The following is a 21728-nucleotide window of genomic DNA, read 5'->3' as shown; positions in this document are numbered from 1 at the left end:
CACGTGTGGTGTTGGTTGCAATGGGTGGAGGTGGTAGCATTGGAAGAGAACGAAATTAGTTTTTCAATCTCTTTGGAGATGTTTTTCTTATCTAGCGGAGGGGGAGAGGGAAGGTCATTGGTTTGATGAAGTCTGAGACACACACGTGTGGTGTTGGTTGCGATGGGTGGTGTTGGTAGCATTGGAAACCACAAATGTGTTGTATTCCTAGCATCGCATAATGTAGTATTCTTTTGGTACAGTGTCAGTCAAAACTGTGCGAACAAAGAAAGAAACAATTCCCAAAGTTTACTGGATTATGACCTAACAAAAATTTAGTGCGCATATCCAAAACAATCCACACCTCCGCCATCCTAGATACCAACAGTGATCCAAAATTAGTACCATTTAGAACTTTTCGAACAATTATATTATCCATTTGCAAAACCACTACCAGATACCAACGGAGACATAACCGAATACCAAATTTAGTAACATTTAGAACTCGTCGAACAGATACCAACAGGATTTGTGAACTCTAATTTTCCTCATTACCGAATTTAGTACCATTTAGTACAATTATAACACGCATATCTACAACCAAAGTCAAATATCAATCCCAGATACCAACAGAGACCTCAACTTCAAACCCCCAAACCCACCTCCAAATCTCACTTTCAGATACCGACAGATGTCTCAATAACAAATTTGAGGGTTCCAACTCTATTCCTTCACCCAACCCCCCTTTAAGTACCACTTAGTGCTTTTTGTGCAATTATGGTACATATTTCCAAACCCACCTCCAAATCTCAATTCCAGATACCAACAGATGTCTCAATATCAAATTTGAGGATTCCAGCCCAATACCCAATTAAGTACTATTTAGTAACTTTTGTACAATTATACTACAGATTTCTATAACCACTTGCCTGCCTCAATTCCAGATACCAACACAGACCTCAATATCAAATTTGGGGATTCCATTTCCATCCCTTCACCCAATTTCAAATTTAGTACTATTAAGTACTGATCGTACAAATATAGGAAGCATTTCCGAAACCACTTCCATATTTTCACCACAGCCACCGACTGTGACATCTACATCAAAATTGAGGCTTCCAGCCCTATCCCTTCACTCAATATCAAATGTAGTACCATTTAGTACTTTTCGTACAAGTATAGTACACATTTGCGAAACCCCTTTCATATGTCCAGGTTGCACATGAACAGCCACCGTAATACCAACATTTCAGATTTCAAGCTCTATCTGTTTACCGAATACCAAATTTTACCAAACATAGTACTATTTAGTACATTTTGTACACTTGTGGTACATACTTCCAAAACTACCTCCATATCTCAAACTCAGAAACCATCAGAAACCCAAATATTCAATTTCAGAATTTTATCTCTATACCTTCACCCAATGCCAAATTTAGTACCATTAAGTACTTTTCGAGCAATTATAGTACACATTTCCAAAACCACCTTTTCATATGTCCAAGCTAGACATGAAAAGCGACTCTAATACTAAATTTCAGATTTCAAGCACTATCCATTCGCTCAAAACAAAAATTGTACCTAATATAGTACTATTTAGTACTTTTCGTGCAATTGTAGTACACATTTTCACAAACACATCCATATCCCAATTCCATTTAGCAACAGTTATCACAATATCAAATTTGGGGATTCCAGTCCCATCCCTTCACCCAATTTCAAATTTAGTACTATTTAGTACTTTTCGTTCAAAAAATAGGACACATTTCCAAAACCACTTTCATATTTTCCCCACAGCCACCGACTGTGACATCTACATCGATTTTGAGGCTTCCAGTCCTATCCCTTCACCCAATGCCAAATTTAGTACCATTTAGTACTTTTCGTACAAATATAGTACACATTTCCGAAACCACCTCCATATGTAATGGCTTCACATGATCAGCGACCCTAATGCTAAATTTCAGATTTCAAGCACTATCCATTCGCCCAAATTCGCAAATTGTACCAAATATAGTACTATTTAGTAATTTTCGTACAAATATGGGTCGGATTTCCAAAACCCACCTGAAAATCTCAAACTCAGAAACCATCAGTAATCTAAATATCGTATTTCCGAATTTCCTTCACGCAATACCAAATGTAGTACCATTTAGTACTTTTCGTACAAGTATAGTACACATTTCCGAGACCATCTCCATATGTCCTGGCTTCACATGAACAGCGACCCTAATACTAAATTTCAGATTTCAAGTACTATCCATTCGCCCAATATCAAATTGTACCAAATATAGTACTATTTAGTAATTTTCGTACAAATATGGGACGAATTTCCAAAACCCAACTCAAAATCTGAAACCATCTATACCTTCACCCAATGCCAAATTTCGAAGCATTTAGTACCTTTCGTGCAAGTATAGTACACATTTCCGAAACCAGACTCCGCATGAACAGCGACCCCAATACCAAATTTCAGATTTCAAGCACTATCCATTCTCCAATACCAAATTTTACCACAACTAATACTATTTAGTACTTTTTGTGCACTTGTAGTACACATTTCCAAAATCACCTCCATAACTTAATTCCAGATACCAACAGAACCCTCCAATATCAATACCAGTACCAATACCAAATTTAGTACCATTTCCAAACCACCTCCATGTCACAATTCCAGATATTAATAGAAACCCCAATATCGGATTTCGGAAATTCGGAATTCCATCCCTATTCCTTTTTCATCCAATACCAAATTTAGTACCATTTGGTACTTTTCGTAGAATTATAGTACCAATACCAATTTTAGTACCATTTAGTGGTTTTCGTAAAAAAATAGGACACATTTCCAATCCACCTTCATGTCTCAATTCCAGATATTAATAAAAACCCCAATATCAAATTTCTAGATTCCATACCTATTCCTTCTTCATCCAATACCAGAATTTAGTACCATTTAGTACTATTCGTCGAAATATAGTACATATTTCCAAAAACCACCTCCATATTTTTACCACAGACAAAAACAGTGACATAGATACAGGGATTACAGACTCCATCCCTATTCCTTCAGCCAATACTAAATTTAGTACCATTTAGTACTTTTCGTACAAATATAGGAAGCATTTCAAAACTACTCAACATCTTAACCACATATATCAGCAGTGATCTCAATTTTAAATTTCGGAATTTCAGCTCTATTCCTTTACCCAAAATAGCAAATTGTACCAAATATGGGACTATTTAGCACATTTCGTACAATTACTGTACATATTTCGAAAACCACGTCTATTTATAAAATTTACTTTCCAAATTTCAAGTTTTCACCTCTATCCGATGAGATAGCACCATGTGGTACGATTTTAGAAATTTAGTACCATTTTAGAAATTTTCGTAACCTTCGATTTCGAATTTCTAAAAAACCCTTTGGTACTTCTATCCTGCACTCTGTCAGTGAGTCTCATTTCAAATTTCAATTTTTAGCTCGTTCCGATTGTCCACTTCAAAGTATTAAATTTTTAGTACATTTTAGTACCGTGTGTGGCACGCCCACACCTTTAAATATTGGAACCTAATTTTTGGTCTACCTTTTTTTGATATGTAGAAATTCTTATTCAATTACAAAACTACCACCAACAAGGACCTCAATACCAACATTTCAAATAACCATCCTCTTAAGTTCACACAAAACGGAATTCTACAAACTTTAGTACCATTTAGGGTAGTTCGCATATTTATTACAAATTTCCAAAACCAACCTCTATGTGGCAAACTTACTTTCCTACCTTGATAGCAATTTTCATGTTTTTATCCGTTCACGAGGTACATGGTGATACAATTTTAGAAAATTAGTAGAACTTTTCGTAACCTTCGATTTCAAATTTCCTAATAGAGTACCATTTTAGAAGTGTAGTACCACTTTTCGTAACCTTCGATTTCAAATTTCCAAAAAAACCCTTTGGTACATCTATCCTGCACTCCATCAGTGACCCTCATTCCAAATTTCAATTTCTCAATTTTAATTTTTAGCTAATTCCGATTCTCCAATACAAAGTACTCGTATTCAAGTTTTAGTACATTTTAGTAACCTTTTGGGACCTAATTTTTGGGCTACTTTAGTTTTGATTTGTAGAATTTCATATTTAACTTATTTTTGAATAAAAACAAGTAAAAAAGCAGTAAGTTCGGGCCGAACTTTGAATACCCTCCACCATTTGGATCGAATTAGAAAATTTTCAAAAACTAAAATCCATTAAAAATTCTGTTAAAATCTTTAAAATATCTAATATCGGAAGGTGGTTTATGGGGGCATATACGATATCGTGGAGCTATATAGATAAGTATCTTCCAAGGGATAACGTACCTACAAGAAACTCCTTGTGTGGGGATATCAGGCAATTCCGTTGAAAAATGTGGCTAAAATCATCATAATACCGAATATCGGAGGGTATCGTTATATGGGGGCTATATGATATCGTGAACCTATATAGAAAATTCTCTTTCAAGGGATAAAGTACTCATAAGGAACTTCTTGTGTGGATTTTCAGACCATTCCATTAGAAAATGTGGCTGAAATCATCAAAATACCGAATATCGGGGGGTACCGTTATATGGGGGCTATACGATATCGTGGACCGATATAGCCCATCTTCGAACTTAACCTGCCTGCAGACAAAAGAGGGATCTGTGCAAAATTTTAGCTTCCTATCTTAATTCGTTTAGCCTGTAGCGTGATTACAACAGACGGACGGACAGGGCTAAATCGTCTTAGAATTTTACGCTGATCAAGAATATATACACCTTGTGGGGTCTAAAATGATTATTTCGATGAGTTACAAACGGAATGACGAACTTAATATACCCTCCATACTATGTATGATGGAGGGTATAAAAATGCGATTCAGATGTGTGGTGAATAAATTATAATTCACCTATATGAGGCTTATGTACTAATTCACCACATTTGGCGGTGGATAAGTTTCTCACCAAAGTTCACTTCGTTGTCGAGTGGTTGGTTATTCACCTTTGCCTTGCATTTGACACCTTTCTCCTCGCGAATCAGGGGCTATTGGGGTCTCTTCTTGGTGTGATAATACCCCAAGACGAAATATCTCCGGGCGTTGAATGATCTTTCATTGTCCGAACTTACAAAAGAAATTGCGACAGCAACAACAATAAAGAAAACTTTAAAATAATAATAACAACAACAATAATCGCATCATATGTTCGAACTATAATGACTGCAACAACAACAATACCGTGTCGCGGTAATAAAAAGACAGGCATTGTACTCCACGCTTTGTCAATGCCAATAATAACAGCAACAACAACACCTCCAACAACCAATAATCGCACACATTGTACCTTAGAAACATTCATTAAACGCATTCATCGCGAGAAAAAAAACGCCAAGAAAAAATGGAACAAAAACAGACGGAATAATAGCTCTACAAAAGAGCTGAGCAGCTATTCTCTACGGAGGGGACAATGGTCATTGTCATTGCTCGCCAAATGGCAAAATGCTCCAACGTTCGTTCGCCAAGTTCATGGAGATGCAATAAACGATGTTGGAATGACTTAACGATGAGGGTCTCCACTGCAAGACACATTTTGAGGGGCGAAAGGTGGTGATGTGAATGGAAAAGTTTTCTTGGGTGTGTGAGAATACAGGTCAATTTTTGCACTCTGCACAGATGGAGCCAGGGGAAGGGGCACCTAGTTGAAAGGAAACGCCAATCTCATTATTAGCTATGAATGTGGTTATTAAAAAGTAATTAATTTTTATTGCAATTAGATGGGAAGAAGTTTATAGAGGACTACTATTTCAATACCGTAACTGTTATACGGGTATAAGGGGAGGGGTGGTGGGGTAATTTCAACACAACCAAATTCTGTAAATGCTATGCATTTTCACAGCATTTATGTGTTCGAAAAATTATACAACAAATATGCATTTGTATAACTGTATAACAGTTACAATTTTTAACTGTTATAAATTTTATAACTGTTATACATTTGTATAACAGTTATACAATTGCATAACAAATATAAAATTATCCATGTTATGCGCACAATTAAATTATTCTCTATATTTAATGTATAACAGTTATCTGTAGCACAACCAAATTCTGAGCACAACCAAATTCTGTAACTGCCTTGAATTTCCACAGCATTTATGTGTTCGAAAAGTTATTAAAAAAATATGTGTTTGTATAATTGTATAACAGGTATAAATTTTAACTGTTATAAATTGTATAACAGTTATACAATTGCATAACAACTGTAAAATTATCCATGTTTTGCGCACATTTAAATTATCCTCTATATTTAATGTATAATAGTTATCTGTAACTGTTATACGGTTACAAGGGGTGAGGGTCATTTGAGCACAACTAAATTCTGTAAATTCTATGAATTTCCACAGCATTTATGTGTTCGAAAAATTATACAACAAATATGCGTTTGTATAACTGTATAACAGTTATAATTTTTAACTGTTATAAATTTTATAACTGTTATACATTTGAATAATAGTCATACAAATGCTTAACAACTATAAAATTATCCATGTTTTGAGCACAATTAAATTCTCCTCAATATTGTGTGTATAACAGTTATCTATATATACAAAACAGTACCGAAATAACTCGCTAACTGAGAATCAACGCCCCGAAGAAACGACTGAAGGTAGAATCTTGAAAATTCGCACAAGGGCCAGTCTTGGTGTGTAGGCTGGGTTTTTGGAAATTCGTACCAAGAGGGTACTAAAATGTATTCAAAATTGAATACTTTGTATTGGACAAAAGGAATGAAGTAGATTTCTGAAATTTGGAATAAGAGTCACCGATGGAGTGCAGAAAGGGTTTTTGAGAAGTCAAGCTTTAAGGTTACGAAAAGTTCCAAAATGGTACTAAATTTCAAAAATGGTACCATTTGGCATTATGTGAACGTATAGAGCTAAAAACTTGATGTTTAATACGAGAATCAATGTTGGAGAGTAATTTTGATATAGAAAGGTGGTTTTGGAAATGTGTATTATTTGTGTGAACTATACTAAACGGTACTACATTTGGAACATTTAGGTTTAGGGAGCTGAAATTTCGAAGTTGTGGTATTGGCGTCCCTGTTGGTGGTAGGTTTGTGATAAAGAGGCGGTTTTTGGAAATATGTACTACAAGTGCCCGAAAAGTACTAATATTTGGTATCATTTGGCATTTGGGTGAATAGATAGTGCTTGAAATCTTAAATTTGGTATTAGGCTCGCTGTTCATGTGGTAGCCTAGACATATGGAGGCAGTTTCGAAAATGTGAACTGCAATTGTACAAAAAGTACTGAATGGTACTATATATGGTATTGGGTGAAGGGATAGAGGTACAATTCTGAAATTTCATATTTAGATTACCGATGGTATGCAGGGTGAGATAAAAAAACCGCAACAAAGTCAAATGCCATAATTTTTACATTTCTTTTAAATTTTTTTGAATGAAAGCAAAAATGTCGGAAATATCATCAAACTTTATAATAAGTTTAGATTTGTTCGAATTGGTCACCTTTGGTACGAATTATGGCCTTCAAACGGCCAATGAAACCGTCACACGCAGCCCTGCGGTATTTTGGCACAATCCCGGCGAAGCGCTTGCTTGAGGTGATCGGCACTTTGGTATTTTTTTAGTGCCAACCTTGCTCTCCAAAATACTCCAGACACAATAGTCCAACGGATTGGTATCTGGAGATTTTGGTGGCCATTGTGCGCTGGAAATGAAGCGAGGAAGCTCATTTTGTAACCATTCTTTTGGGTGGCGGCGCATGCTGAGTTGGATGGTGCTGAGTTCCTGTTGGAATGTTCAAGGTCTGCGGCCAAAATGTTTGCATGCCTAAGGCTTTAATAAACCCTCCAGAATATTTTCGCCATTTATTCTGATGCCACGGTCGATTAATGCGAGCGTGGAGCGACCATCGGCTGTTATGGCGGCCCACACCATTACCATGGCCGTTGCTAGAGTTCTGGTGGCCAACCGAAGGTGCAGATTTTCAGCTGTTCTCTTTGGCAAGTAAACACGATCATTTTGTTTGTTTACAAACTGCTGGTCAACGAATGTTTCCTCTGCGGAGAAAACCAAATTCGGCAGTTCACCACTTTAGACCAAGCAAAGCAACTCTTTAGCTCTTTTGAATCTATTTTTACTTTATGCTGCGGTGTAAGTTCTTGCACTTTTTGGAATTTCAATGGCTTTACCCCGAGCTCATTTTTCAATATTTGCCAAATGGAATATTGCGATATGTTCAGCTCACGAGCCATTTTTCGGCAACTACGACGCAGTTTTCGATCAAGTCGCTTCTTTACTTTTCGAACCATTTCTACTGTACGAGACACAAAAGATTTATTTACATTTAAATGCTGGAGTGCTCTAAGGATGGCTACTTGTGGTTCTCCAGCTAAATATAAAGAAATTACACTATCACGCTTGAATTCCATCACGAATAACTTTTTTCTGGAAAATGCTCACCAAAATGCTTTTGTACGCTTCTAAACAATATTATGAGCTGTCGCTGGAATAATTTTAACAGCTGTCGGACGAGTGGCTTAGAAATGACTGCAGTCTGAATTTGATTGCAGTTTTTTTGTCTCACCCGATGTACTATAACTGCACGAAAAATACTGAATGGTACTAAATTAAATTATTGGTTGAAGGGATAAGGATGGAATCCTCAAATTTGATATTCAGCTCTCGGTTGGTATCTGGAATTGAGATATGCAGGTGGCTTTGGAAATTTGTACTTTCTTTGGTATTGGGTGAAGGAGTAGAGCTGAAATCCTGAAATGGATGTCACTATTGGTTGGTTTGAACACAAAAATTGGGTGTAAGTCCATTGTGCATGAATTTTGGTGTAAAATGTGAACACAGTCACCTATTATACTCTCCGAAAAGTGAAATTAATGATATATTATATCGTACATAATTGATATAGAGATTTATTTTCTTTAGTAACTTATAGTGAAATTTGATGTAGAATAATTTCACCATTGACGTTATCCTTCTAAAATGATGCTTTCCTGGAAAAATTGGCATAAGCTCCCATAAAGTACGCTTTTAACCCTAAATGTGTTATACATGAATTCCTGGCGTTTAGATAAGATTTACACTTTTCATGTCTTCTGGGACCTATAGTAGAATCTTATGACAAATAAATTTGTAGAAAATTTTGCTAGGCTACAACCAAGTTTAAATGGAGTCTTTAACCATATTCCAAAAAAAAGGACCAAAAAGACCCATTTGTTGACTCGCTTGAAGGTTAAAATATATGACCGAAGTAATCCTTGCATTCTTTACTACAATATTGCCAAAGACAATATGTGCCTAAAATGTAGGGATTCCAAGGAATCTTAATCGGACTATTTCCAAAAGTGTGAAGTGGTTTAGGTTATAATTAACTGTACTACTGCTGTATAACAGTTATAGGTCGTATATAAGCTTGTAATTGTCATGCAAATATTATAAATGTATTATAATTATTATACTGTGACAATCACATATAACTGTTATACAAAATTATAACTGACTGTTATACTGAATTTACAAAAAACAAGATTTTTTCTCCCTCATTTAAATTTGACGATATGACACATTGTAACTCATAACATATAAGTGTTATACAAAGTCATAACTGTAATACTGATAGAAAATTGAAAAATAATTCTAGATTTTTTCTCACTAGGTCGTATATAAACTAATAATTGTCATACAAATATTATCGTTGTATGATAATTGTTTTACTGTCTCAATCTCATATAACTGTTATACTGTTATACAAAATTATAACTGTTATACCGATAGAAAATTTTTCAAAAAAAAACAAGATTTGTTCTCACTCATTTACATTTGACGATATGACACATTGTAACTCATAACATATAACTGTTATACAAAGTCATAACTGTTATACTGATAGAAAATTGAAAAATAATTCTAGATTTTTTCTCACTCACTTATATTCGATGTTATGACACATTATAACTCATAACATATAACTGTTATACCAAGTCATAACTGTTAAACTAATAGAATATTGGGAAGAACTTCTAGATTTTTTTCTTACTCATTTATATTCGATGATATGACACATTATAACTGATTATATATAACTGTTATACTGATAGAAAATTTAAAAAGAATTCTATATTTTTTCTCACTCATTTATATTTGATGATATGAAATAATGATCAACATCTGGGAAATTTTCCTCTCATCATGAAATTTTATTTCCAAACCCCAAACCTCAAATTAAGCAACAACAAAAACGAATTGAAAAATCATAAATATTCTATGACATTATCATAGCCGTCATCATCTCCCTTACATTCATAATTAATTGATCATTGTCGAGATGATCTGTCTCCCATTGTCGTCGTTTTCGTCTCAACATTTCATTGTTAGTCGGAATGTCTGCTCTCTTCCGAATTTCTTACACAATGCCCTGTCATTTTTGATTTATGGGTTCAATGAACTTGCCTTTTATGTAACATGCGATACTGCCTCAAAATCTAAAGAAAGAAATGCATTTCAAATGAAAGGAAAATGGAAATTATTTTCAATATAAAATAGTCACCTCAATTGAGGGAAATTTGCATTTCCAATCATTTTCTTCGACGATACAGAGCACAATATCCTCAAAATAATTTCAATATCCTTATTGAATTGAGGAAACCCTGAATGGAAAGGAAACGAAAACCCAATAACTTTAAAGGCATTTTTCCAAAGTATAACACTTATCCTTAATAACTGCTAAATTTTGAAAACCCAGACATGGACAATTTTGGCAACTATTGCGACTGGTTGGGGGAAGAAGTTCCCCAGCCTCCAGTGATTTACAATTGCACCGTAACATGGTTATTATTTTTATAAGTACCACTTATTTTCCTGTTATACTAATAAAATTTTTCTCTTCTTCTTTTCTTTGCAGCATGAGTCGGTCAGCTCATCAACGCCAACAACAAAAGCTGCAACAACAGCAGCAACAGTTGTTGGCCCAACAAATGGCTGACAACGAGGCAGCCGCTGCTGCGGCCGAAATGTTTGACTATTTTTGTGTGGCCACAACAATGCGTCAAATTCTCGGCCTACATCGTCAGATGTGTGATGTCATTGGTCTACGTCCCGCCCCGCTAAATGAATTCTATCCCAAGCTGAAGGCGAAAGTACGTTCATGGAAAGCCCAGGCGTTGTGGAAGAAATTTGATGCACGTGCCGCCCATAGGGCCTATGCCAAGGGTAATGCCTGCACCGGGACTCGGGTCCTGGTGATAGGTGCTGGCCCGTGTGGCCTTCGAACTGCCATTGAGGCCCAGCTGTTGGGTGCCAAAGTTGTTGTGGTCGAGAAACGTGATCGCATCTCCCGCAACAATGTTCTACATCTGTGGCCTTTTGTCATTACGGATTTACGGAATTTGGGTGCGAAAAAATTCTATGGCAAATTTTGTGCCGGTTCCATAGATCACATATCCATTCGTCAGCTACAATGTATTTTACTTAAAGTAGCCCTGCTTTTGGGTGTAGAAGTCCACGAGGGTGTGTCGTTTGAACGCACCATTGAGCCCAGTGGAGATGGCTGTGGTTGGCGCGCCCAAGTCTCACCCTCAGATCATGCTGTGTCCCATTATGAATTCGATGTCCTCATCGGGGCGGATGGTAAACGTAACACTCTGGAGGGTTTCAAACGCAAAGAGTTCCGCGGCAAATTGGCCATAGCCATTACGGCGAATTTCATCAACAAGAAAACAGAAGCTGAAGCCAAAGCGGAGGAGATCAGCGGTGTGGCGTTTATTTTCAATCAATCATTCTTTAAGGAGCTATACCATACGACGGGTATAGATCTGGAGAATATTGTCTATTACAAGGATGAGACACATTACTTTGTCATGACTGCCAAGAAGCATAGTCTGATCGATAAGGGTGTGATTATACAAGTGAGTATGGCAACACTGGCGTATTACATCCGCTAAGGAAAGTCAAAGAGGTTCTTCCGAAAAAATCTCTAAAATGGCTTCTTGTGGAAGGTCTTTAAAAAGGCTTTTTTAAAACGGTCTGAGAGATCGCAACGGCTCCTTAAGAAGCCCAAAAGGTCTTCCTTAAGAAGGTCATTAAAGGCTTCCTAATAAAGTCCTTAAACGTCTCCTTAAGAGGGTTTCAAAGGACTTACAGATGAAGGCTTTTAATGGGCTCCCTTGAGAAGGCTTCAAAGTCTTCCTAAAGAAGACCTAAAGGGCTTTCTTAAGAAGGTCCGAAACGCTTTCTATAGTAGGCTTCGTGAAGCTTTCCATAGAAGACCTTGGAGGACTTTTCATAGAAGACCTTAAAGAGCTTCCTATAGAAGGCCTCAAAAGACTTTCTATAGAAGACCTTAAAGGCCGAAAGGGCTTGCTGTAGAAGCCCTAATATGTATCCTATAGAAGGCCTTAAAGGGCTGCCTATAGAAGGCCTCGAAAGGCTTCCATAGAAGGTCTCGAAAGGCTTTCTAAAGAAGGCCTAGAAGGCTTCCTTTAGAAGACCTGGAAGGCTTCCTATAGAAGGCCTCAAAAGGCTTTCTAAAGAAGGCCTGGAAGGCTTCCTATAGAAGGCCTCAAAAGGCTTTCTATAGAAGATCTTTTTCTAGAAGGCTTCCAAAGGTCTTCTATAGAAGGTCTGGAAGGCTTCCTATAGAAGATCTAAAAGGCTTTCTATAGGAGGTCTGGAAGGCTTCCTATAGAATACCTGGTAGCCTTCCTATAGAAGACCTGGAAGGCTTCTCATAGAAGGCCTGGAAGGCTTCCCATAGAGACCTGGAAGGTTGTCTATAGAAGACCTGGAAGGCTGCCTATAGAAGACCTAGAAGGCTTCCCATAGATGGCCTGGAAGGCTTCCTGGAAATAAGGTCTTAAAAGGCTTCCCATTGAAGGTCTTGAGTAGCTTTCTATAGAAGGTATGAGAAAAGTCTTAAGACCTTCTGTGACAGTCCATTTAAGGCCTACCAAAGGAAACTTTTACTTCCTTCTACAGGAAGCCCCTTTCCTTTATTTTCAAATATAACCCACTAATTTTCTAAACTCTCTTTCTCGCCCATCTCCCTCCGCCTCACGTAGGACTTTGCCGATCCGGCTGAACTGCTGGCGCCCGTTAATGTCAACACCGAAAAACTGCTCGACTATGCTCGCGAAGCGGCAGAATTTTCAACCAAATATCAAATGCCAAATTTAGAATTTGCCGTCAATCATTATGGCAAACCGGATGTTGCCATGTTTGATTTTACCTCAATGTTTGCGGCGGAGACATCGTGTCGTGTCATTGTGCGACATGGCTTCCGTTTACTGCAATGCCTTGTGGGCGATAGTTTGTTGGAGCCCTTCTGGCCCACAGGTTCGGGTTGTGCTCGTGGATTTCTCTCCAGCATGGATGCGGCATATGCCATCAAATTGTGGTCCAATCCTGCCAACAGTACTTTGGGCGTGCTGGCCCAAAGGGAAAGTATTTATAGGTGAGTGATAACAACAAAAACAAACTTTTCAATTTCAGATTTATTAATAAAATTCCGCTTCAGACTCCTGGGTCAAACGACACCCGAAAATCTGCAACGTGACACCGGCAGTTATACCGTCGATCCAGCCACACGTTATCCCAATCTAAATCGCACATCCGTTAATGTCTGGCAGGTGAAACATTTAATCGACACCGATGATAAATCCATATTGGAACAAACGTTCATGGACACAAATGCCTTACAAGTTACTCAGGTCGATACGCCCGTGCGCAGGAAACGTCGCAGTGGCGGTAAGTTGTTTTGTTTTGTGAGAGATTTTTATTTTGCTTCTTTTACTAATGTTATTTGTCATTTCTCTTCAGATTCCATGCCATTAAGTACTGTCCTGCTGCGCTGGATCTGTGCCCAATTGCATGCCTATGAATTTACCAAGGATCTTAAGGAGGTTTCCGATGTCTTTACCAATGGTAAAGTTTTGTGTGCTCTAATCAATCGGTAAGTTAAAAAGCTTCGCAGTCTGAAAAGCGTTTGAAAGAAATTCAATGGGTTTCTGCTACAAGATAAAGAATCGGACGTTATTTTCGTGTTTTATGACCTTCATTGCTACTCAAAATTTTGTCCCTTCACGGGGGAGGTGCCAGAAGGAGTGGACCGATATATCCCATCTTCATAACAGACCTTGGGTTAATAAAAATATTGTGATGTGTGTAATTTGAAGAGAACCGGATGCTTATTTCGGATTTTATGACCGTTTTGGTTATTCAAGACTTTTGGTTATTCAAAATGTTTACCCTTTGTGGGGGAGGTACAAAAAGGAATGGCCGATCTCTATAACAGATCTTGTATTGATAGACATATCGAGATGTGCCAAGTCGGAATGGAATCGGATGTTAATTTCGCGTTTTATGAGTTTCATGGGTATTCAAAATTTTAACTCTTTGTGGGGGAGGTACCAGAAGAAATGGTGCGATTGCAGTTAATTATTTTCTCTCTGTGCAGTTAATTATTTTCTTTGGAAATTTTGACATTTTGTGGGGCAGGTACCAGAAGGAGTGGGCCGATATTGCCCAGATCCAAACTCGATCTAAGTTTGAAAATAATATTACGATGTACAAAGTTTGGATCAAATCGAATACTCCCTTCGAGGAGTTATCATGCACACTAGCCAGACAGACGGACTTGATTACTGATAGCCGCCAAAGAGGACTAAGGTGGTCATTGTCCTTTTACATCAGAAAATCTATAGATTCCTTGCACTCACAACTAGCGACCTTATCCATTATCCACTATGTATTTTCAACAGGAAGACTAAGATTGGTCACATAGAACAATCAGTCTTTCGGAACAGGACCATTTAAATGCCCAGGTATTAGACTTTACCTAAGAGAAATTCTGGAGGAAAGACTAAACTCAAAAGATCACATTAGCGAAAAAGAAAGCTCACAAATGCTGGTCAATCTGTAGATGGACAACAGTAGGCAGTAGTCTGGTAGACAACAATGGATAAAAAAGGGTAATATTAAAAGATGGATTCAGAGTCTCTCCTCCTCTGGACGCCTTTGAAAAAGGCACCACGAAGAATTGACTTGCTTCTGCTAACCATGTTATTTATCTCGTTAGCATTATTAGGCTCCTCAGCTCAGCTAAGGAGATAAGAGTAGCCTCCTTAGAGACCATAGCGGATGGTTTGAATGTTTCGACACCTTTGAATATTCTTTCCGTCTCATAAAATGCCCAAGTCCAATAAATAGTTTTGGTATTTTTGTCGATAAAAATCCTAATCACAAAACAGGGGTTGTTATACGTTTTGGCCTCATATTTCTATGGTGTGCAATAGGGACAGACCCGTCCGAAATGGTTTCCTTCCTTTTCATTAATTCGGGTGTAATTTAAATGGATTTTTTTTATACCCTACACCACAAGGTGGTCAGGGTATTATGTCTTTGTGCATTTGTTTGTAACAGGCAAAAGGAAACGAGATAGACCCATAGTTCCTTTTGATGATCTGCATAGAATCACATTCTGAGTCGATTTATGCATGTCCGTCTGTCCGTCCGTCTGTCCATGTATTTTTGTAAACAAAGTACACTTCGCATTTATTGCCCTATCCAGATGAAATTTTGCACAAATCATTTGTTTGGCCCAAGGACGAAAGCTATTGAAATTGGAGATAATCGGTCAGAATTTAGATATAGCTCCCATATATATTTTTATCCGATTTCAAATTAATTGTGCACCAAATGGGCAATACAAGTGCGAATTTAACAGGTACAAATGCTTCGGCATATTTAGTCCTTTGAACTTTAAATTATAATTATAATCTGGCTTGTATGATTGAAATCTCCCATAAAAACGTTTAGTAGATATACGGAGCTCTACTAAATAAGCAACCTGGTGTAGGGTATCAGAAAGTCGGCCCCACCCGACTTTAAGACTATCTTTACTGGTTGCAATTTTCAGTCAGTGGAATAAGTTTCCAAATGCACTTTTCCATAAGTCCGCCATGTGCAGATTCTCAGTACAAAGAAATCTTTTCTACAAAAAGTTGTCCAAAAATGAATCCATATTTTAAAACATTCGCATTTGTAATTGCCACGAAGGTTCTAGACATATTCAGCTTTTCGTTTTCTATGGTTTGGCATAACAGATACTCGGTGGATGGGAAACCTCACTGAAAATTTTGACTTTTTTGTTTTAGTAGCTAAGACACATTTTCTGACCAAATCACCTGCATTTTAATCTTCCGGTTCTAAAACAGATTTTTATTGTAAAATGTAGCCATCCCTGGATTCCATGCTTTTTTTTAATTTTTTCTAACCTCAATTTTTTTTTCTAACCTTAAAAATTTTTGACAGTTTTAGTAGCTAAGACACATTCTCTGGCCAAATCACCTACAGTTAGATTTTCCGGCTCTCAAACAGATTTTTATTGCAAATTGCTGCCATCCCTGGATTCCATGTTTTTTTTTTTTAATTTTTTCTAACCTCAAATATTTTCTGGTTTCAAAACTTCGAATTTCGCTATGATATTTAATAATTTATATAAAATTTTCTTATCTACTCTTCCAGTTATCGTCCCGATCTAGTCGACTTCAATGCAATCAAAGATTTAAGCCCCATCGAAATGAATGATCTCGCCTTTAAAATACTCGACAAAGAGTTGCATATACCCCGCATAATGACGGGCAAAGATTCCATACAGCTGAACAATGTCGAATCGAAAGTATGGCTTAGCTATTTGGAACAAATCTGTGAAGTATTTCGCGGTGAAATACCACATGTTAAACATCCGAAAATCGATTTTAGTGATTTACGTGAAAAATATCGTATCAATTATACAAATGTACAACCGGACTTTTCCAAATTGCTGCAAATGTCGAGTAATAAGCAGAAATCAAAATCGCCCATACAAGGCGATGCTGTTGATGTGCCACAAGGAGGAGGAGCGGCGGCGGCATCATCGTCGACGGTGCAAAGACGTTCCGTCTTGGATGAGGAGAAATTGAAACGTCAACGTAGACATGAACTACTATTGGCATCGGGTAATAATGCCGCCGCTGCTGCTGCGGCTGGAGGTGCAGGAAATATAGGTAAGGACGGAAGGGATGTTTTTTTGTTTTTATAAATGTATGGAATTTAATTTTGGTTTTCTCCTCTTCTTTTCCGCAGCACAAACCGATACTCCTCGCCGTGCCAAAAAACGCCGCAGTGCCGAAAAGGCTGCCAATATTGTAAGTTGCTTTTCGGGCTTCATCATTAATGTGTTGGCCCATTTAAAATGCCATCGAAATTGAAAAGTGATCAAAGTTTTTTTAAAAAAAAAAAAAAAAACAAAATATGTTGAACATATATTTAATTTGTAAATATTCCAACTGATCTCAGAGATCACTTTTCAAAACCCACACTGAAATTTTCTTGTACAGAACAAAATTGCCATTGTTTTTTTTTTTCCATATCATTACCTATTACTACAATTATTATTAGTTTGTCATGAAATTTTATTATAAATCTTATAAAGGTTCATTTCATAATAAATCATTATCATGAAAATACACATGTTTTGGGTCATGACATCATAACCACAACAACCACCACCACCACCACTACTACCTCTTCCAATGCATCAAACAGTTGTTGTTTACATCAACAGGTATTTCAGTTTTGTCATCTCTTGTTTGTCCAAAAAACATAAATCCATAGTTTTGTCTACATCCCCTATCCCCCACAACCATGTGTCATGTGTATTTGTCTAAACCCTAACCCCCAGCTGAAATATGAAATGGAAATATCTTCCTTAAATGTTAACATTTTTAAAACCAAATTCGAAATATCACTATCGGCTAGATGCTAGTTTTAGAAGAACATATTAATTAAAAAAACTAAAATTCCCCAATCTCATCACACACAAACAAAAATCAACAACCCAACCAACCACAGGAGGAACGTCAAAAGCGTTTACAGGAAATCGAACAAAATCGCCAGGATCGCATGAGCAAACGACGTCAACAACGCTATCAACAGACCCAAAACTTTTACAAATCCCTACACATGTTGCAGGCCAACATCTTGCTGCGTGAAGCCGATGAGAACACCCCATTTGAGGATTATTCCATATTTATGTATCGCCAACAGGCACCGGAATTTAATGATCGTGTCAAAGAGCTGGAACGCAAGCTGTTGTATCCCGTAAGCGAGTTGTGATCATGAAGCATGATGTTGAATATTGTTATCTGACGTTAATGTTGTTGTTCTCGTTGTCGTTGTTGTGTGCAAAAAAGTATCCTACGGCTGCTGCTGATATCTGCTTCTTCCTTCTATCGCCCACTCACACACAAAAACCACATTCTTCCTCTCTGATGCTGCTGCTGATGATGATGATTAATCCACTGTGTTTTTTTTTTTTTGGTGGAAGAATTTATCTGAAATAATTAATTTGCCATTTGTTTATTGTTCCCGAACACTACACAAGCAAATGCTGCCTTCTAACCACAACATGTTTAAATAGTTTTAACCAAAAAAAAAAAATAATAAACAAAAATGCTTCACGTTTTCTTGTTGTTCTAACAAATGTTTTGACTAACAAAATTCGGCAAAGAAGATTTTTAAAGGAATTATGAAAAATTATTAGTTCCAAAAATCAGACTAAGATCGCACAGAAAAATAAATAGATAGGAAGAGTAGTGAATAATATTATTTATTACGAAATTTAAAAAAAAAAATCTTTTCGTTGATGTATCCTAAAAAGACGGGAAAATATTCCCCCTTTTGTAATTTTTTTTCTAAATATTTGGTATCAGATGTCCCGTAACTGTGATATTTTAAGTATATAATGTAATTGGCAATACTAGGGATCACCCTCTGAGAAACGTATTTACACCCTACACCACAAGGTGGTCAGGGTATTATGTCTTTGTGCATTTGTTTGTAACAGGCAAAGGGAAACGATATTGAACTATGGTTCCTTTTGATGATCTGCATAGAATCACATTCTTAGTCGATTTATGCGCGTCTGTCCATGTATTTTTGTAAACAAAGTGTAGGTGGCATCTATTGGCCGATCCTGATGAAATGTTGGACAAATATGTTGCTTAACCCAATGATGAACCCTTTTGATATTGGAGATAATCTGTAAAAATTTAGATATGGCTCCCATGTCCGATTTGCCTTTCATTGGGCACCAAACGTGTAATATCAGTATGGAATTTTGCACATACGACCATATTAGGCCTAAAAATAAGTATGACAAATTTGATTGAAATCGGTTTAGATATAGCTATAGCTCCCATATATACTGTTCCTCCGATTTGTTATTTTTGTCGTCCGCAGCCGTTATATGCACTCTGCAACAACGATATTTAAGGGAAATATATCAAATGTAGCTCAGAAATACCTTTGCTAAATTTTATCGAGATCGGTTCAAATTTGGATACAGCTTTCATATATATCTTCGTCGGATTTGCTGTTTATTATGCACCAAACGTGTAATTTTAGCCCAAATGGGATGAAATTTGGCACTTACGACAAAATTGAGTCTAGAAACAAGTATTTCAAATTTCGGTTCTGATATAAGTATATCTCCCATATACAGGGTGACATAAAAAAACTCCAACAAAGTCAAACGCCATAATTTTTACATTTTTTTTAATTTTATTGAATGAAAGAAAAAAAAAAAGGTCGGAAATAGCATCAAATTTTAGAATAAGTTTAGATTTGTTCAAATTGGTCGCCTTTGGCATGAATTATGGCCTTCAAACGGTCAATGAAACCGGCTGCCCGAATGTTGCTCTGCGGTATTTTTGCCCATTTCCGGCGAAGCCCTTCCTTGAAGTGATCAACACGGTGGTATTTTTTAGTGCCAACCTTGCTTTTTAAAATACTCCAGACACAATAGTCCAACGGATTGGTATCCGGAGATTTCGGTGGCCATTGTGCACTGGAAATGAAGCGAGGAACCTCATTTTTTAACTTGTGTCCTGTTGGAATGTCCAAGGTCTGTGGCCAAAATGTTTGCGTGCCAAAGACGGCTTTAATACACCCTTCAGAATATTTTCGCGATAATATTCGGCATTTATTCAGATGCCAAAGTCGATTAATACGAGCGGAGAGCGACCATCGGCTGCTATGGCGCCCCCACACCATCACCATGGCCGGTGCTTGAGTTCTGGTGGCCAACCGAAGTCGGTGCACATTTTCAGCTGACCTCTTTGGCAAGTAAACACGATCACTTTTGTTTTTTTACAAACTGCTGGACAACGAATGTTTTCCCATCGGAGACGGAGAAAACCAAATTCGGCAGTTCACCACTTTCGGCCAAGTGAAGCAACTCTTTAGCTCTTTTGAGTCTATTTTCTTTCTGTTGCGGTGCCCGAGCTCATTTTTCAATATTTGCCGAATGGAATATTGCGATACGTTCAGCTCACGAGCCCTTTTTCGGCCACTGCGACGCGGTGGTGGTTTCGATCAAGTCGCTTCTTAACGTTTTGAACCATTTCTGCTGATGTTGCTGTTATCTTCCGTCCACGTCCACTTCCTTGACGTCGGGCTACACGAAGCACAAAAGATGTATTCACATTTAAATGCTGGAGTGCTTTTACGATAGCCATTTGTGGTTTTCCAGCCAAATATAAATAAATCACACTATCACGCTTGAATTCCATCACGAATAACTTTTTTTTCTGGAAAATTCTAACCAAAATGCTTTTGTACGCTTGTAAACAATATAATGGGCTGTCACTGGAATAATTTTAACAGATGTCGGACGAGTGGCATAGCAGTCTGAAGTTGGTTGCTGTTTTTTCTACTCACCCTGTACAGAGGTGAGCTTCAACTCTAGATTATTGAATGAGAGTCTTGGCCCGTCAACTAAATTCCTTTTTTAAAACGGGACTTACGTAGACTCCATTGAGTTTCTACAGCCAGCTCCTGCCTATCGTATACCATTGCTGACGGTTTTACTCAGGGATCTCTTGTCAATTTTCTGTAATTTAACTTCAAGTCCATTAGCACTACTTCTAGGTCTAAAAAGGTTGTCAATCGCCCACAACAGTTTTGGTCAGCTATTCAATTGTTCTAAGAGGGTTGACTAGCCTTACTGAGTCAATTTTTACACGTCAAGTAGTACATGTGATATTAATCCTTCCCAGGCCAAGTATAGTTTGGATCAGGATTCTTAAGCTCCGAAACTTGTATAAGGCCTTTCTCCTATCTGGCCGTAATTTCAGAGATGAAAACAACTTCTAGCTTAATCCTCTCCCAAAGTAGAAGGAAAAATAATCAGGCTCCTTCGACTACCATGCATTGCACATGCATTGATATTGTCACTAGGATAACTGGTATTGAAAATAAATTTATATCGGCTTAGGTTTAACAATAGCTCACATAAAACGATGCCTCCTGATTGAGTTTTAGAGCCAGAATTCAGTCAAATCAGCTGTAATTTTACATTTCGGTTTCTTTGTGGGTAAATTAACTCATATCAAAAAGTATTCAATAAAGGTGGGATTTCCGGCCGATTTGATCATAAGTCAAGTTTTTACATGGTGAATGGTTTAAAAAGCTCGGCCAGGCGGAAATTTACTTGCTATACCCAAAAGAGAAGAAGTTGACCTATTGGACTGTTTTTTTTTCAGATTCTGATTTAAAAATTAAATTTATATTTGATCGTGGCTCAAGAAGCAGCACCGTAGTTATTTTGTTGTTGCAGAATAGTCAGGCTTAATCCCATTATTATTGTTTTTATA

General features: G+C 37.3%; 1 protein-coding gene across 1 annotated transcript in view; it reads left to right on the top strand.

Moving 5' to 3' along the window:
• LOC101887289 (F-actin-monooxygenase Mical) overlaps positions 1-21728 on the top strand; it is a 159412-nt gene that overhangs the window by 96092 nt on the left and 41592 nt on the right. The window contains exons 5-11 of the mRNA XM_059124179.1: positions 10940-11942; positions 13095-13486; positions 13550-13779; positions 13852-13984; positions 16558-17078; positions 17158-17219; positions 17926-18174. Of these exons, the coding sequence (XP_058980162.1) occupies positions 10941-11942; positions 13095-13486; positions 13550-13779; positions 13852-13984; positions 16558-17078; positions 17158-17219; positions 17926-18174 (2589 nt within the window). The 5' untranslated portion in view covers position 10940. The remainder of the gene's footprint in view (positions 1-10939; positions 11943-13094; positions 13487-13549; positions 13780-13851; positions 13985-16557; positions 17079-17157; positions 17220-17925; positions 18175-21728) is intronic.

The sequence above is a fragment of the Musca domestica genome, unplaced genomic scaffold, assembly GCF_030504385.1.
Source record: "Musca domestica strain aabys unplaced genomic scaffold, Musca_domestica.polishedcontigs.V.1.1 1, whole genome shotgun sequence".
In the NCBI taxonomy this organism is placed as follows: Eukaryota; Metazoa; Arthropoda; class Insecta; order Diptera; family Muscidae; genus Musca; species Musca domestica.
Note: the sequence above shows the minus strand (reverse complement) of the source record. Positions and strands in the feature narration are given on the sequence as shown.